The sequence below is a fragment of the Gavialis gangeticus genome, unplaced genomic scaffold (assembly GCF_001723915.1).
Source record: "Gavialis gangeticus isolate Ggan-Ray unplaced genomic scaffold, GavGan_comp1, whole genome shotgun sequence".
In the NCBI taxonomy this organism is placed as follows: domain Eukaryota; kingdom Metazoa; phylum Chordata; order Crocodylia; family Gavialidae; genus Gavialis; species Gavialis gangeticus.
In genome coordinates, this window is record NW_017729033.1 from 20,575,072 (window position 1) to 20,594,201 (window position 19,130).

General features: G+C 43.1%; 1 protein-coding gene across 2 annotated transcripts in view; it reads left to right on the forward strand.

Annotated features, from left to right (window-relative positions):
- CFAP99 (cilia and flagella associated protein 99) overlaps positions 1–19,130 on the forward strand; it is a 151,367-nt gene that overhangs the window by 88,561 nt on the left and 43,676 nt on the right. For both annotated transcript variants that reach the window (XM_019526492.1, XM_019526491.1), the window contains exons 7-13: positions 3,640–3,720; positions 7,656–7,721; positions 8,645–8,701; positions 11,519–11,607; positions 15,122–15,326; positions 16,834–16,975; positions 18,601–18,752. In XM_019526492.1, coding sequence (XP_019382037.1) covers positions 3,640–3,720; positions 7,656–7,721; positions 8,645–8,701; positions 11,519–11,607; positions 15,122–15,326; positions 16,834–16,975; positions 18,601–18,752 — 792 coding nt within the window. The remainder of the gene's footprint in view (positions 1–3,639; positions 3,721–7,655; positions 7,722–8,644; positions 8,702–11,518; positions 11,608–15,121; positions 15,327–16,833; positions 16,976–18,600; positions 18,753–19,130) is intronic.

The following is a 19,130-nucleotide window of genomic DNA, read 5'->3' on the forward strand; positions in this document are numbered from 1 at the left end:
GCTTTCTCCTCTGACGCAACCACCAGATTGCCCAGCGTATCCTGCAGGGGTCCCACATTACCCGGCGCCTTCTTCATCCTCCCAATATATTTGAAAAAGGACTTTTTGTTATCCTTAATCTTGGACGCTAATCCGAGCTCTATGTCCGCCTTGGCCTTCCTAACAGCTCGCCTACAGGCCCGAGCAGAGGAGGTATACTCCTCTTTGGAGATTTCACCCCCCTTCCACCGGGCGTACACCGCCTTTTTGGCAAGCAGGCAGTCCCGGACGCCCTTGGTGAGCCAGGGGGGCTTTCGGACACTCCTGCCCCCCTTGCTTCTTGTCGGGATGGACACCCCTTGGGCCCTGAGTATTGTTTCCTTAAGGAACGACCACTCGTCTTGGACACTGAGTTCCTCTGCCCTCAAGGACCCCAGTGCCTCGCCCACTAATCTCCTCATCTCAATGAAGTACCTTGGGCACTACTCTCTTTGTCAGAGCCTCAGCCTTTCTGGCCTTGGCCTCTCTTCTCTCAGTGAGGCCCTCAGGTGTGGCCCACAGTGTCAGAGTTTGACTCCTTGAATTCAGTCCCACTGCACCCCTGCCCTGTGCAGGGCTGAAGACCTACAGCAGAGGTTCCCAATCCCCAGGCCACAGCCCAGTATCAGGCCACGAAGGGTTGACTTCCAGTCTGCGGGAGGGTCAGCTGCCAGACTGGAAGTCCGGAAGTGACTGGCATACTGCAGGCTGGCAGCCAACCCCTTTTTATACTGAGTATAACAAAGGGTTGGCTGGTCCAGAGTATGCCAGTCATTTCCAGTCTGTGGTTTGCCAGTCCACGGTCTAAAAAGGTTGGGAACCCCTGACATTGTGTCTCCTGGCACCTGCTGCATGGCCTCCAAACCACCCAGTCCTCTGGTTATATACATAAAACAAGACACAAACAAACTGTTTACAGCTAAAATCAAACTGCTCTAGGTCACTGTCCCCCAGCTCTTTATACTCCCCTCTTGGCTGTCTCCTTCCAGCCCTCTAGAGCAGTGTTGCTCAACCTTTTAAGTAGCAAGTACCCCCTAACTTCTGAAAATGTTAATAAGTACCCCAACACTCAATTTTCCAGGAGATTTTATATTTACAGACTAATATGTCCTATATGTTGGAAGAAGGGCTGTTTATTTAAGGCCGTAATATGACAGATGTCTGGTGTGGATAGGGTTGCCACCTTTTACACCAAGGGTACACAACTCAAATACATACATGGGCTAGAGGTGACGTTGCCCAAAGCTAGGAGGGCTGAACCCAGTGCCGTGCAAAGCACAGCACACCAAATTATTACTGGGGGATTTAAAGTGCCGTGTGAGAGAGAGAGAGAGTGTTGGGGTACCCACATATCCCCTGCCTGGTTCTCGCGTACCCCCAGGGGTACACATACCACAGATTGAGAAACTATGCTCTAGAGAACTGGAAGTGCCTGCGGGTCTGTTGCCTGTAACCTCTTTCTCCTGGAGCACCTCTGCCTGCAGAGTGCAGGGCTGTACTCCTCACTCCAGCACAGGAGCTGAGCTTGTATCCCCTGAGTACCACCTTCCTAGTCCCGTGGCTCCTCCACAACATGCAGATGTTTCCTCTTAGCCCAGATAAGCCTCCTGCTCCTGCTGCCCTGCTGTTACCTGGCTGCTCAGTCCAATAGAACTAGCTTTTAGCTCGGCTGCTCTTTCCCTCTTGAAGCGATGGGCAGAGGCCCTGGTTACAGGGATCATGGCCCATCCCTCTTAACACCTTTTCTAACCCTCTTGTGATGGGTAGCACCTTGATGGAGCACCAGAAAAAAGTAGTCCACAAAGCACAGTGGCACCTTGGCACTGCCTAGAGGAGACGAGTGGAAAGGAGGCTTCTTTCTCCCTGCCTTTTTACTTGCAAAGGATTTAGTCACAACTTTGCCTTTAAGTTAGAACAAGCTGATATTTAGTGTTAGACCTTGTAGAAAACGACTTGTCTGAGGTATTTATTCGTCCTCTCCTTCACGTAACTCTGAGGGAATGCAGGGTGTTTGGTGGGTGTTATAAAGGGGAATCGCTGTCAGCCTAGTGCTTGTCACCATGGTATCTGAGTGCAAAATTACATGGTATCTGAGTGCAGAATGAGGCTAGCATCATTTTAAAAACAAAGCTGATTGAAGTGTTTCAATTCCTTAAATTACACACAAGGAATAAGCATGGCAATTTCTGAAGAAGGGAAAGGAACTTCTTGACTTAGAAAAGGGTGGGGAGTGAGTGGCCAGTTGATAAAGCACCTCTGAGGAAGAAAGAGGAAACGTGGACACTGTCTCCTAGCATGACTGTCTGCAACCTCTCTGGGTCCTAGTTTCCTCATAAAATTGCAGTAATACTTCTTGGCTACTATTGAGGAATGGTGGGGGTCTTATTTCATTGTTTGCAAAGCATTTTGAGTCACTAACTTTATAAGCATTTACCATGTGCACAGTGATGTAAATTCGCAAAACCAGTGGAGGTCTTGTCCACACTTCGGTGCATGTCATAGCTATCAGGTGCATGACAGTCTAGATGTTTAGAGTTCAAGGACTGTAAGGCCAAAAGGGATCACCTAGTATGACTGCTCCACAGTACAGGGCATAGCATTTTAACCAACAACGAGTAATTGCTGACCCTGGTTGAGCTAGACCATTTTGTAAAAAAGGCATCTACTTCAGCACGCATCCTGTCAACTGTTAAGCTATCTTACTCACATAGGGCTATCCTGCCCACATGGGGAAGTGCTTTTCCAAGTCCATTTCCTTTCCCAAGGACACACTATCATTTCAACCCAGAACTCACAAGTAGCACAGAACAAAGCAATTCCCCTGAACAGAAAAGACTGAAATCCCAAACAGCCTTGGCCTCAGTCAATGCTGGGCACACCTGTCCCTGAAATCTCCTACTGGATCCTGTGACAAACAAGTAAACTGTAGCATAACTGGAGGGGGCATGAGTGAGGCAACAGCCCCAGGCGCTGCCTTTATCAAAGCATACAGAAATAACCGACACCACAGCAGCCGCTGACTGCACCTTCGTGATCAGCACCGCAGCAGCCCAGTGCTGCCCCATGCACTGCAGCTACCCCAGGCATAGCCCTTCATCTTTCCCTGACTGTTATACCCCATCACGTCCCAGTATCTCAGTGCTTCTTCAAATCTCTGAGTGATACTGGGAGATTCTCCATCCCCAAATAACTCTACCCCACAAAGAGCACACTTCACCAGTGAATATTGTGGGACCAGAGGTGTTCATAGGAGACCTGTGGGCCTATTTCTGCATCTGGCCAGTTGATCCCTCCCTTCTCATCTTCTGGGAAGCAGAGGCCAGGTCTTTCCCTTTTGCCTTTTTGTGGCAGTGATGGATTTCTTTTTTCTCTTCTGTCTGGCTTTTTGGCTAGGGCCAAGAATGCAGAATTGGAAAGCCTGGCCAGCTCCAGGCAAATAGAGGTTTTTATAGCTAAACATCACCTTTTAGTTGCTGGCAGTAACAGAAAAGCAATCAGCATTTCTCAAAATAACTGTTGTAACTTTACGTTAAAGATAATTCTTTCTCCACAAAGTCTCATTGCTTTTGTTGTTCAGTCCTTTGTGCCCTTTATTACAGAGATTATTGCTTTCTAATATAGGTTCCTCAGAGCACCTACAAACCTCCAAAGGAAAAACGGCATCTAGAGGAAATCAAACGCCAAAACCGCCAAAAAGCAGAAGTAAGTGCAATGGGATCTCCTAGTAATCCTTCCTTCCTCCATCCACATGCTGTAAGACACATTGCAGTTATTATGGCTGTAGGGTACTGTCCAGGGCAATTTTGCTTCTGCAGCTGCTGACCCAGGTACCCTGCCCTGAAGCCACGAAGGTCCCTCTTTCTAATCAGTCTCTTCCCTCACCCAAACTCTGTCTTCTCTATTCTGTTTTAAGCTCTCTGGAGCAGAGAGTTTCCTCTCTAATACAAACACAAGCTATAATATTAGGAATGCTGCTATTTTGAATGAAACCATGGCATAATGTGGCTGGTCAATATTGGCCTTTCACTGGGTTGGAATCATTCACTTATTGTAACCTCAGCGCTCAGTTTTGCCCAGTGACTGAATCAACTTTGTGAAGGAACCCAGGGTATGGAGATGTCACAGAAGCTCCCACATGCTTCGTACCTCAGTAACGACTCTCACCCTCCGCCCAGGCCTGGCTGCTGTGCTAAGGAGGTACTGAAGGGAAAGTGTTGTGATGATCCATTTGGAGGTACTCCACACTGCATCTCCACTGCCCCTACCTTCGGAAGCTACTTCCCACTGCTCCTACTTTCCCCCTCACAAGGGTCAACACTATTTTCCTTACTTCTGTAGTGAAGCCTCTGTGGGTTTTCCTACCATACATTTTTGCTTCTCCTGTCTCCATTAGGGGAAGAAGAGGTGCTGTTCCTCTGAGCCCTGCTTGCCTTCTTCAGCCATGTGGCAGGGGAATCAGTATTAGGGTGATTTTCCTGGCTCTATGGGGAGAAACATCCCTCGGAGAAAAGCTGCTCCTTCATTTCCCCTGCAAATATTTGATGCATTGCCTAACAATTACAGCTTAGAAGCCAATGTTACAGTTTTGTGTGTGCTCCCTGAGACAAATAGAGAGCATCCCCAAGTACTGGCTCCCCTGCAGTGCATGATGCTGCCTAGACCTGGGAACTTCTCCCCAGAGCAGGCTATGAGAGGAAGAATTTGGTATGAATGTACCAACCAGCAGAACATGTGGTAGAAGGGCGGGCTTGTGGGGGAGGCCTGGGAAGTACCCTCACACAAGCAAACACTTGGTTACATGCATTGATACTGATTTTGAAATAAATCCTGGTAAATAAGTTAGCTCCTATTAGATTTAAGGCAGATTGCTGTTGTCTACTTCTTGGAAGAAATTAATTACATACCAACTCCCACTCTCTTCTCCCCAAACTGCAATCGCTGTATGCAGGTGTTATATAAAAGTTATGTGATTGGACGTTGTTTTATCTGTATGTTCCCACCTCACTCTACCAGTGCCTTGCTTTAGCTTTTGCTGCCTGGTACAAAACCATTCATCATTGTATTGGCCTCTCTGTGTCCTTGTGTAAGATGCATTTGGTTCTTTTCCCAAGCCGTAGTACATACTGAACTGCCCGTGTTGTTTCTTTAGGGCAAGCTTTCCCTTTGTCCTTCCTTTTGCTGCCCCATTTAATTACTGGGATCTTGGTGTTTCTTTAAGAGACTTCACTTTCCAGTAACATTGCTTTATTTCTTACCCTTTTGTCATTTCTGCATTGTACAGAACGTGCCTCTGTATCTGCATGCCAACTTGTGTTCCAATCCCACTACATGGAGGGATTGGAAGGAGAAAGAAGCAAAGCACAGTATCAGTATTGTCAAAAATCCATGATAACTGTAAAATCACTTAACTAGCAGCCACATTCCCTAGCAAAGCAGATGTGTGAATGCAAGCAACACAAAGCAAAGCCACAGCCAAAAGTGAAGCTGCAATAGCAGCAAATTTTGTCGCCTCTAAAATGGCATAAAAGGCATCCAAAGCATTCATAAAGGTCATTTCCCAGACTATTCACTAAATGAGCTGTAATTGTGGTTCCTGAAAAGAAAAATGCCTTCAGAAACGTTGCTTGTTCCTAAGTAGAGTTGCAAATATAATAGCTGACACTGCGAGTAACATGTGTCAGCAACTGTAGAAAAGGGTGAAAGCATCAGAGGCTTCTTTCTGTACATTTTATGATAGTGCTGGTGCCACGCACCCATCTACTGTCCAGCTTAACATCAGCACTCTGAAAACCAATTCTTCCTAGGCTGCAATTTACAAAGAAAATGGAATTGTCCAAAGACTAGCAAAATGGGGCACTTAGTAAAAGAAGGAACGACTCATTTATATGCCTCATGGAGCAGTCTAGACGCTAGACCTTTCTTCAGCCTCCACAGTCCTCAAGAGCAGAAAATCATTTTGCTTGTCACGTGATCACAAATCTGGTAATTAGGTGTCACCAGTAATGATGAGGCTCTCCATTGAAGTTTTTCTGTGAGCTTTGCATGGGCAGACCCTTACACTGGAGCTCTGTACAGAGGTCCACAAAAGTGGAGTTCATTGCAGAACCAGAGGTTTAAAGCATGTCTTTGTCCAAGGGTGAAAATTCATGTAAATGGTAATTCCAGACTCCATCCAGTGAAAGCAGAGTAATAGAATAATAGAAAATTAGGGTTGGAAAGGACCTCAGGAGGTCACATCTAGTCCAACCCCCTGCTCAAAGCAGGACCATCCCCTACTAGATCATTCCAGCCAGGGCTTTGTTGAGTAGGGCCTTAAAAACCTCCAAGAATGGAGATCCCACCACCTCTCTAGGTAACCCATTTTAGTGCTTTACCACCCTCCTAGTGAGAGACTTTTTCCTAATATCCAGCCTAAACCTCCCTTGGTGCAACTTGAGACCATTGTTCCTTGTTCTGTCATCTGTCACCACTGATAACAGTCTAGCTCCATCCTCTTTGTAACCACCCTTCAGGTAGTTAAAGGCTGCTGTCAATGCCACCCCCTCCCCTGCCCCCCAGTCTCGTCTTCTGCAGACTAAATTAACCCAGTTCCCTCAGCCTCGTCTCAGAAGTCATGTCCCCCAGCCTCCTCACCATGTTGCTCTCTGCTGGACTCTCTCCAACTTGTCCACATCTTTTATGTAGTGGGGAGCCTAAAACTGGACACACTACTCCAGCTGTGGCCTTACCAGTGCAGAATAGAGGAGAATAATTACTTCCTCAGTCCGCTGGCAACTCTTCTACTAATGCAGTCCAGTTTGCTGTTAGCCTTCTTGGCAACAAGGACACCCTGCTGACCCTTATCCAGCTTATTGTCCACTGTAACCCCCATGTCCTTTTCTGGACAGCTGCAGCTTAGCCAGTCTGTCCCTGGGCTGTAGCGGTGCATGGGATTCTTCTGTCCTATGTGCAAGACTTTATACTTGTCCTTGTTGAACCTCATGAGATTCCTTTTGACACACGCCTCCAATTTATCTAGGTCATCCTAAATCCTAGCCCTACCCTCCAGTGTATCTACTATTCCTCCCCAACTTGGTGTCATCCACGAACTTACTGAGGGTGCAATCCATCCCATCTTCCAGATCTTTAATGAAGATATCGAACAAAACTGGCCCCAGGACCAACCCCAGGGGCACTCCACTTGATACCAGCTGCCAGCTAGATATTGAACCTGACAATCCAGGCAGCTTTCTATCCACCTTAAAGTCCATTCATCCAACCCATACTTCCTCAGCTTGCTTGCAAGATTGCTGTGAGAGACTGTATCAAAAGCCTTGCTAAAGTCAAGGTATATTATGTCCACTGCTTTTACCGTATCCCGTTATCTCATAGAAAACAATCAGGTTGGTCAAGCATGACATCCACGCTGACTGTTCCTAATCACCTTCTCCTCCAAGTGCTTAGAAATGAATTATTTGAGGACCTGCTCCATGAATTTTCCAGGGACTGAGGTGAAGCTGACTGGTCTGTAGTTCCCTGATGCACCAGCCCATGTAAATGTGAAGTCCTTTAATCCACAGAAAAAATAGAGGTTCTTAAGTTCCACAATGAAGATTTAAAATGGTCTTTTTTAAATACAATGTTTTATTTTTTTTCAGCATCTGGTGCTGGAAGCTAATGTTAACAAGTTCAAGTGTGCATTCTCCAAGCTTGATAAAAGAAAGGTAGGTTAAAAAACATTTGTAAATAAAAATCAATAAAATCTATAAAATCCTTTCTGAGCACCAAGAAGATTCTCATTGTTCTTTGGGTTGAAATGATGCTACTATCACTTTATTTAAACCTTGAGAATGGAGTTTACCTAACACAGAGATCCTGGAGTACTTCAGTGCTCTCTCCCACCCTGAAACTCCCAGCCTGCTTTTAATTCTACTCCAGCAGCTGGCCGTTCTAGCTGCTCTCCCTTCACCCATTAAGGGACTTTTCCATTCTTTTGAAAGGCCACAGCTGAGTAGAAGCAGCCGCAGAATTCTTGGTTTGATTATATGATTCCTAATTCAGAGGTATAAATCATGCCCTTGATCATTGTAGTACCACATCTACATACCATTTATACTGTACTCATCACTATGGTTTCCAAGCACTTTCAATTGAGCCTTTGTAGCTAATAGCATAGAATGCAATTCCCTGTCATCAGAATTCCACATATAGCAAATAATTTCAGGAGATTTCCTTTGACATAACTTGAATGCAAATGTTTGTGGAGACAATGAATTAAGAACAGGCTGTGTTTATGGTATTTAGATAGCATTCCAGAGTCCACATTTCTTTACCAAGCTTGCTTTTTTATTTAATCATTTTAGCCATTTCAATACATTTCCCGGTAATTAAGTAATCTTTGCAATGCCTTTTCTCAAGACCTTATTCTGCAATTATTAAGTATGCAGAAGTCTCAGAGTTTGGGGTGCATAACAGATTTCAAAGATGCAATGTTTGCAGGAGCTTGTCCCAGGTGATAACATTTGCTATTCTAAGGGGAGTAATATTTCAGATACAATTTGTGATATCCTTAATAAAGACATTTTTTCGTAGTATTTGAAATTGATATTTCTGAAGCAAAAGAAAATAAATGTTGGATGACTTGCAGAATGCATCTGAGGTTAAGAATAAACCAGAATTCCAGGCTCAAAAGATCCAAGGCAAGGTAAGTAACATTTCAAAATGATAAATGTTAGGATTGAATACTGTAGCTTGAAAATCATAGGGGCAGAATTAGTACTAGTGCAAAAAGGCACAATTCTAATGCCATCAGTAGTCCTACCTTAGGTGGTCTGAAAACAGGATGGCATTAAAGGGACTTAAAACCTTCACTTCTATGTCACTAGTTCAAATCCAGATCCATCAGAGAGCTATAACCATTTTAACAGCTTCCTTACATAAGATGGACAAATGTGTTTGTCTGTCTAGCTTCCCTTAAACATGCACTGAAGTCATAAAATCCATCATACTCATAGCCCTTGTTTTAGTAGTTTTGTAAAGAATTAAGACCCAGTTCCCTTCTCACTCTGAAGAGAAATAAGCACCTATGGAAACATTTACAATATACACACTTTTACAAACACACACATTTACAACATACAAACACAAAACCTACAGTATTTTTCTGTCTGAGAAGGACAGAAAATTTCTGTCTGAGAAGTATGACATATAATCTAAAACATTTAAATGTATCAGTGTGCATATTGTTATTTAAACTGTCTGCTTACATTCCATAAACTAAAAATATGAATCTAGTGTCCTATTAAAGTGGTCAGGAACACTTTTAATTTTTTCAGGTACCTTTTTCCAGTAGCTCAGTCACATTTATCTCATCTAAACACATTTGCCTTGAAGGTTAGTTACATGATTTTCATGTGATTACTATTACTTTCATAGATGAGATAAGGTTAGTGTTTACGAGCCTTAAATATAGTCTAAACTCTCCTCACCCTCCCTCCTGCTAGTCCTTTGTTTCCCAAAACATAATTGAGAAGATCTAGGAAGACTTTCTCTCCAACATGCTAGTAAGCAGGTCACGAACCCCTTCTCAAAGAAAATCAAATTATATAAATTTTAAGCAGATTAAGGTCAGTTTACAGTTTTCCTACATTCATTTACCTTTGAGTTAGAACAGCCATTGTACAATAAGCACATTTTCTCATTTCAGTCAGGCATCTTTATGATGTGCAGCCAAAAATTATTTACCACTGCTGTTATAAAATCTTTATTCTTTTTTCCCCATGCTGGCTGTGTGACAGTAAGTGCCTCATTACTTTGACTCGGCCTGCATAGTGCTCATATGAGGTCTTGCTCCCTACATATTTATTGGTTTAGGTAAGAAATAGCATGTTCATTAGGCAGAAATACTGAATTATTTTTTGCACAGGCATTAGCATGGTCTGCATGTTGTCATATTGCTTCCATTTTTCCTTGGTTGAAAAGAAGGAAGGAATCACATGACCAAAAAGAATAAAGTGAAATTCAGATAGCACCGATAACAGATAGCGCTGGTAACATAAGACGTTGAAGATTCCATTCAGATTCTTTCTTTGTACTTTCTGTCACATATCTTGTGGGTCCTGGCAGTTTAACTGCATTTCATTTAACCATATTTCTTTTTAATAAAATAAAATGGGGAATTTCCAAGTGAAAATTAGCCCTGTAATCATTTCAATTAGGGATCTTGGCCACTTTTCTATACAATTATAAAACATGAAAGGAGAATGAACAAGCAATTTACAAAAGCATCAAAGTATCCACATATTTCAAGGAAAAGTTTCAGTTTAGAGCCAGTACAATATAAAAAAAAAGATGGAGGGAGAGCGTATACACGATGCAGACACATAGAGAAAGGATAGGAGTTGGACCAAAAAAAGGGAAAAAAAAAGAAGAGTGAGAACACAAGATGCTGAAAAAACTGAAGGCTGATGAAGGTAAAAAAGAGAAAGGACATTTAATGTTGTCTCCTTTTCCACACTTTGGGAGTGCTCACTTATTGCATTAAGAAGCAGGTTGGTAAATACATTTCATAGGTGTGCTTGTCTAGTTTCCCCCCTTATGTAGAAAAATTATACTATTCACCTCCACTTACTGAATTTCCAAACTACATGGGCGATTGTTACTAACTTCACTTAATTCAGTACTGTTGTCTGTATTTTATGTTATTCAAATTATATTTGGGCCCATTTGTGTGTAGCTGTAAAGCTGATGGATCTGGCTTTCTGAAGACTCTACTTGTGTCAGAGCTATCCCTGGCTGGCATAGTGCCTGCTCCACTGCCTCTCTCAGTACCAGGAGTTATCTGGTAATCGCTTCTCTGGCAATACCTGCTCCGAAGAGGGATGGTGAAGCAGCCACAGGATTTAGTCTCATCTGTCCAGTATCTCTGTCTGCAACCCTGAAAGTCAATGAAATCTGTACTTCTTTTTATCCATATAGAAATACCATTTTGTAGAAGCATATTAAGATTCAGTCAATTAATAGTTGCAAATAATTTTTTGAGATCCTCTAATGAAAGGTACTGCATATGACTGACTTGGATATTGGTCTGAGGTTCCTTCCTTTCAGTTCATCCAGAGGTGGGCACACAAAATGTTTTGTGTTGGAAGTGGGTTGTATATTTTTTCCAAATCAACTCCTAGTGCAATGTTTCCATATGTAGGAATAAGTGAACTATTAAAAAAATTAAAAAGAAGTGAACACATTATATAGGCTAGGACATGGTCCAAGAGTGATTACAAACTTATAATCTACTTGAGGGACCTTACTGATGTCTTTAGCAGCTCGAGTGGTTTATGAACAGCATGCAATTTCATTGAGAATGTCAGATTACTGCTTGGAGCAAATGTATTCCTTGTCTTGAAGGTGATTGAAAGTGATTGAATTACAGAGAACTGATTTATATAACCTCTTGAAATGGTGCTATACACTATTTTATGATTTACATGGCTAACTGTAATATATAAACTCATTTTCCTGACAGATTGACAATGTACCTATTAAATTAAATGCAGCAGCGATCTTAAGAGAGGGTGCCCTCTACCAGCGGAAAATGGAACAAGAGCTCAACAGGTACTTACTGTAAATAATATTTTCCAGGTCCATTTTATACATCCCTTGATATAAAAGAATTGTATTGTAAAGAGTACAATTCAAGAGGTTAAGTAAAGTCTAATTAAGCTAATATAGTGCATTTTGTGTAAAGCTTTATGAAAATGTTCTAACAACATGCATGATTAATAATGAACAGATTGGAATAAAATTTAATGTCTACACTGAATTGTCAAGGAATTATTTCATTTTATTGTAAATATAGTACAGTGTGTCTATCTTCTAATTCCAGCTAGTGCCCACTTGTACATTCCTATTTTATATATACAAACACCTTTTTCTGGGTAAATAGTTACACAGATACACATCCAGACATGCGTAACAGATGTATACTTATAGACTATATATGCATGACCATTCAAGAAAAAATATTAAGACAAATTCATCTCCATTTCCATCAGTACAATTACATCTGACCTCAATGTGGTCTATTGCACTTAGAATTTCCTAGTCAAACTTTTATTTTTATACACACACACTTATTTCCATTATAATAAAAGATTCTGGATATGCATTATTTAAAAGCCTTTGTTTCAACTGACCCATTAATTGTTGGGGTAATGGAGGAGAGAGTGACTACTGAATAAACAATGCAAGTTGTGTTCTTTCACTTGAAGTATAGAAGTTAACAGTAGTAATTTCAACAGAGTTAAAAGCTATAAAATGTTATGTTGAGTTATTATTACAAATCATCCACCCAGACTAGCAGGCTGATCACTAAACATTAGTAACCTCTTAAGAAGCATCTGACCTCCAAAAAGGTTCTGGGGTAAACATGCTGAATATAAGGTTTAAACTCATACCTGTCAAATATCCCTCATTTTGAAGGATGTCACTCATTTTAGTCCAAAGTCCACCTGTGTTCCATATAAATCCAGCAGCCCATCCTTATTACAGTGGAGTATAATGAAATCTGGGCCACTGAGTGAGTTCTGTCTGCTAAGGGGTCAGTCCTTCAACATTAAGAGTCCTGCTTCAATAATGTGTTTGGTGTCATTCATTTTTTATATTTGTCACACATTCTGTTTCCATTTGCTGCTAGATTCTAGCCTGCTGTCATTCCTTGTAGCTCCACTGACTTCAGTGGAGCTACATTGATAGACATAAGCTGAGGAACTGACCTTTGGGCCCTGGCGGATTGAAAAATATGAGTCTCAGGAATTTATTCTGAGTTAATTTGTCACTCATTGGATGCGTCTACATGAGATGTTTACTGCAGTTGCCTAATTAGCTCCACAGTAAACGTCTTGCATCTACACATGCAGTGCTACTAGGTTGCAGAAAACTAATAAACATTGCAGCAGGGTAGTATTTGTAAATATAGGTACTATCCTACTATGGAGTTATTTACTTTGCAGATGCCTACCTGGGAGCAAATTGTGCCTGATCAGCCCAGCCAGCAAGGGACCACACTCCTGCTTACAGCCTAGCCACATGACTCAGCAGCTGCAGGAGCCTCGTGGCACAGCCAGCTCCTCCATCACCCAACGCAACCACCTGCTACTTGGGCCTAACCCTGTCCCCACTCCTGTGCCCTCTTCCAGCCTGGGGCTGCCCCCCAGATGCCAGCGCCACACTACCACCACCAGCCAGATCACAGGGCTGACCCCTGGGCCCTCTGCCAGTCCAGGGCTGGTACCTAGGCAGCTGCAGTCAGAGCCTGGAGCTTCCCCTGATGGCTGCAGGGGAGCAGAGCAGGGCAGGAGCAGCCCTGACCTAAACTTCTCCTCCCTGGCTCAATTTGCTGCTGTCCTGGGCACACATGTAGACACTGTGCCTGGGAGTGGTTTGCTGCAGTGCAATTTGCCCCATAGTTTATTCAGTCACATTAATTGCACGTGTAGATGCACTGTTCTGTTTCCCCATCATGAGTAGATGCTATATGAATCCAAAGAGTTTTTTTGCAGCATACAAAATGAAGTTCTCATTCTGGCACCTCCTCATAGTCAGAGCCTGGGGCTGGTGCCCTGCTCTTCCCCCTCCCCAATTTTACTACTGTGCTCCTTGTGTGCATAATGGTTAGCAGCACACAATGCATCCTCCCATTTGAGAGCAGTAACAAGTTGCAGTTCAGTGTGCACTGGTGCCCTTTTCCAAGGCTCCAAGCCAGTCTTCCTTTCACATCAGGATTGCTATGGTGTCTTTGGGCCTGTGTAGACAAAACAGGGGTCCTAAATTGAAATGGTGGGTTTTAAAAAACACCGCTTCAATTTAGGGCTGATTAAACCCCTGTGTTGTACACACACCCTGCTGACTTACCTGCCTCTCCAGCGGGGAGGGGAGGTTGAGCTTCTGGCAGGCAGAGCAGTCTCTGGATTGCGGGGGGCGGGTGCTGGTGCTTCCCTCCACAGCAGCGGTGCCAGTGGCCCCCCCTGCAGCATGTACCTGCAGGTACCCAGCTCAGGCAGTCCCAGAGGGCACCGCAGCTGCAGAGGGGAGCACTGGGCCCCCACACAGCTCAGGCAGGCAGGCTCAGGGGGAGGGGGATCAGACTCACTGCTTCTCTTGAAGGAGTTTTTATTTGCTGCGCCCCAAGTCATTTAAGGTGCATTATGCCGCCGAATTTCCTACAGCAGCTGGAATTAATGCACAATAAACCGCCAAGGCATGCAAACACCAACACCATTAAAGCAGTGCAAAAGCATCTAGCCTGCTTTAAACTGTCATGCGCACACACCTCTCGTTTCGCCTACACACAGCCTTTGCTCTTGGTTTGGCTCTGCTTTCCTTTCTCAGTCCAGCATAAACAATAAGGACAAGGTCTTGCCCAGTAGCTTGAAGACCTCATTGTCTCAGTGCAATGATGTTATAGTTGGTCTTAACTGCCATAATGCAGAATGACAGAATTAATAGAAAAAAACTCTCCCAACAGGCAAAGTTTCATATCAGTGCTCTTTTAAAACTACCATCCAATTCAAAGAAAAGTGCTCAAGAGGTTGTAGAAAGACACCATTGCAATTATTCAGGTTTGTAAGCAAATGAAGTTCCTGCCTTGCTCTGAGCCAAACATCCCTGTATACATACATGGGGTCTGATTCTCCTCATGCTTATCTATGATGAAAAACAAAAATAACTCCTGAATCCCCACTAGCATAGGCAGGTCTAAGCAATAGGAGAACTAAGTTCATTATGCATAGATAATATTTATCCTCTTCTTGGGATTGAGTGTTATTGGTAGATCCAGTGCCACATATGCATACCTGAACACACTGTCTTCTACCCTTGGTATTCCTACTCTCTGTTTGCAGAGCCACCTGTGTCCCAGCCTCTTGTTCTTCCTACATTTTGGGAAATGCTCCTACACTTCTGGCTGAAGTTAACATGCACTTGCTCGGTGATTCAGTAATAATGGCCTTGATTCTTCAGGCAAAGATCAACACCTAACCTCAGAACCAGCAATAAGTGTTCTGCAGATCAGGACAGGGCCCAAAAGACTTTCCCTCAGTACAGAATCCTGTTTTTTTCCTACTGACAGAATTGAAAGTTTGCTGCGAGGGGCCCGTGACCCATCTGTATTCTTGGAGTGGCAAAAGCAGATGCGCGAAAAAGATTTGGAACAACAGCTGGCTGAGATTGAGTGTAGAAGGCTTCAAGGGAAACTGAGTCATGAGGAGGCAGTTCTTGCACGCCAGAATGTAATTCAGGAAAACAAAAAGAAGGCTGACCTAATGAGAGAAGAGGTAATGGAGATTATAGAATGGCTCAGACATGGGTTTCCTATTGATACGGAGGCTATTATGATAACAAGATACAGAATTTAAATCAAAACTGAGCATCTCTACATGAGACGCTACTGCACAGTTGTTACTGTGCATTTATTTAGTACTTGTATTAGCAAGTACTAAATAAATGTGCAGTAACTGAAGTTACGGTGCAGTAGTGCTGGTGAATATCTTCAGGTGATATTCTACACATGCGATTAGTTCAGGTGATTAGCACTCTGTGCTGTGACATGCTACTGCACAGTATTTTTTGGCTACTCTGCAGTCAGCATCTCATGTAGACATGCCCACTTTTTATTACTTTAACAGCAGATTGCAGCTAATGCAAGAATCTCATGCCTTAAATCACATCAATAGAACTTGTAGTATATTTGAAATAAATGGTTTAAAGTAATGGTGACCAGCCTTCTGGTCCTGGGACCAGATAAGTAGCATGGGGCCAGTCTAAAGGTCAGATTCCATCTGAGATTGGCATGTGAAGTTGGTCCATGGGTGCAATCCAGTATGCTAGCCTGACCCTGCATGCCTGGATCCAGCTGCACACTGGTAAGTTCTGGCACATAGGGCCACATTATCCAGACCGTGATGCTCCCCACATGTCTGGCATCAGGAGAGCAGCATTTAAACCTGCCACCCTCCTGCTACCTCCTGGACCCTTGGGGAGCCCCACAGTCTCTGTGAGCTGGATCTGGCCCACAATTGGGAGTTGAGTACCACTGGTGTAAGGTAACTAAGAAGTGCAGACACTTAGATATTAGATGCATTTGCTTTGAGTATAATCATTATGTGGGTAACTGTGTTACTGTGTTAGAATGGAATCAAGGCAAATAAATCTGAAAAGGTCTGCCTTGCTCATCTTACTTGCTTTCTGGGTTATGTGGAGCCTCTTCACTGGGGAAGCCCAATGACAGAATATGCATTAAACAAACAGCTATTTCAAGAAATAAATACATTTCCAAGTGCACAGTTTTTTAGGCTAAAAAACACCTCTCTTCTCCCAAACACACATAACCAAGAACTAAGCGCTGCATTACAGAAATGCAATGCAGGCTCATAGCTAAAACCAGGGTTGTGTCAGGCTGTACTGTTCTCAGTACAGCAGGACCAGTGCACAGGGCAGCTCCTTATCTGCTCTTAGGAAAAATTGGGAGAAAGCCCAGGGACATGGTGAAAAGGAACATCCTGTCCTTAGTGCTTTCTCTCTGGCCTTCTGAACAGCTTGTTTCTTGTTTCCCTGGCTATTGAGGTTGCTCTAGCCCTGGAGCTCCATCAAACCTTACAAGTTGCTATAACAGAGGCAGAAGCAGGACCCCTGAATTGGGATTCCTCTTCTGTCCCGCCCCAACATACGTGTTACTTGTAGAGGTGAACATCTGGCAAAACCAGTATCCTTCCACCGTTTAAATGGTTTGAAGCATAAAAACTGTCAGAAGCTTTACTGACTTGTTATTTGCTTGGGGTTTAGATAGGGGAACGGATGTGCCAGTATGCAGAGAGACGTCTTCAGGAACAGAAGGAAATGAGAGAGTTGGTGGAACAAGTGGTAGAAGGACACAAGAACGTGAAGCAAGCAAAAATGAAGCTCCAGAAATACAAACGGCAAATAGGTATTCGTATTGCAAAAATGATAGCAGACCATGCTGCTCTTGATTTCTTCTCAGTTTCAACACATGACTCCTACTTCTGTTAGAAAGGAGAGGAGAAAAATTCTAGAATACATATCTCTACACTCCATTATAAGCTGTACAGTATAGTATACAGTACAGGCAGTCCTCAGACTTAAGACACAATTGGTTACTGAAAACTGTGTCTTAAGTCGAAACATTGCAACTCGGAACCAATTTTCTCATACAAAACAATGTTATAAATGGGACATTTGTTCCTGAACCAAGGCCCAATACCCTATTTTCACCAAAAATACCCCAGAATTTTGTACTCAATCAATTATAGATGAGTAATATAGCTACATTAATGTATTTATATTGTAAATAGTAATCATATTGATTTGGAAGGACTTATTCGAGGTGACTTTGCTGGACTTTTTGAAAGGCTCTTGGTTGGACTTTTTGAAGGATTCTTGGCTGGAGTCTTCTCAGGAGTCTTGCCTGCAGGTTTTTCTGGAGTCTTGTCTGCTTTCTTAAAGAAAATGTCCAAGGAAGTTTGGACAGATGTTCTCCAGGGAGATGAGCGACTCAGCGAACTTGTTCGCTGGCATGGCATTGCATCAGATCAAGTGTTGTAAGTCGAAACTGGCGTTGTAAAGTTGAAACAGGGTGTCAATTTATAAATGTTGTAAGTGCGAAACATTGTAACTTGAAATGCTGTAAGTCGAGGACTGCCTGTATACAAATAAGCAACTCCAAGAGCTGCTCTAATTAAAACACCCTTAGCATCTTATGTATCTTTTGTCCCCACACTTCAAAATGGCAGCAGGAGCACTTTATCTAAAACTCATGAACGCCATTTTGAAGTGCAGAGATGCTGATACATGAGATGCAGAGGTCGGTTGGCTGGAGTGCACTAATTAGCCTCTTCCAGCAGACTCGATTAATCAAGTCTGCTCCAACGCACTGTAATTACAGCACGTTGGAGCAGCCTCCCAGTTTGTGTACAGGCACCCATGAAGGCTGGGGAGGAGGCTGGTCCATCCTTCTACCCAGGGACTTGCATGATGCTTATGTTATCGCAAGGCTGTACTAACACTCAGTGGAGGAATAGACAGCCTTCAACATTGAGAGCTGAGGAGTGCAGAAGGTAAGATCTCACTAGAAAAAAACTCTCCTCTGTTAAGAATTTTCATTATTTTGCTTTCTAAGAGATTACTCGCAATACAGTCTCTAGAGTATATGCATCTTGGAAGGCTAGCAATATTTGCTTCTGTATAGGAGCTATATATCTAAATACTAAACAGTATGCATTTCCCTGCATTTTGGTCTTTTCAATCTAAATTAGAAGATAAATTACTAAATACTAATTTAATGTGTCAACCGTAAACATTAACTACTGTATATTTTAGTTGTGAGCTTTATAAGTTTCATAGAATCACAGATATTAGAGTCAGAAAGTACTGGTAATTATTTGTTTTTTCTAATCATTTCTCCCACCAATGAAGGATTGTTCCCTGAAGTATATTCAGATTGGTATTATTATTGTCATTATTGACATGTGTGAAAGACACTCAAAGGATACTTCCTACAGCAACTAACTAACATACATTAGTTGATTCTTTTAGTTCAGGAAGTGTCTGAAGAGAGCCAGGAACTTCTTCGTCAAGCTTTGGAAGAAGCAGAGGAAAAGCTTAGAAAAAGATATGAATTGATTCAACAGATCCGAGCCATTGAATCTTTACCACTCTTTAGGAACAAGTTTGTTGACTTAACCCAGGTAAGATCAGAGAGAAAAATAATTATCTTACGGTCAAGTGTTTATTGTATATGTTTCACACATGCATGTTAATGACCATATTTACTTGAATCCAAGATGAGGTTTCTTTCCCCATTCAACATTGGGGGTGGGGTGAGGGAGGGAGAAAGCCTCATCTTTAATTTGAGTACCAGCCCCAGGCAGACAGCAGCTATGGCTGTGGCCTTGATCCAGCCCTGGGGCTGGAGCCAGAGCCACTGCTGCCATTGCTGCCTGGCCAGGGCTGGGGCTGGAGCTCCTGCTGCCACTACCACTGCCACTATTGCCTGGCTGGGGCTGGGGCTGGGGCTGGGGCTGGGGCTGGGGCTGGGGCCACTGACACCACTTCTGCCAGATGGG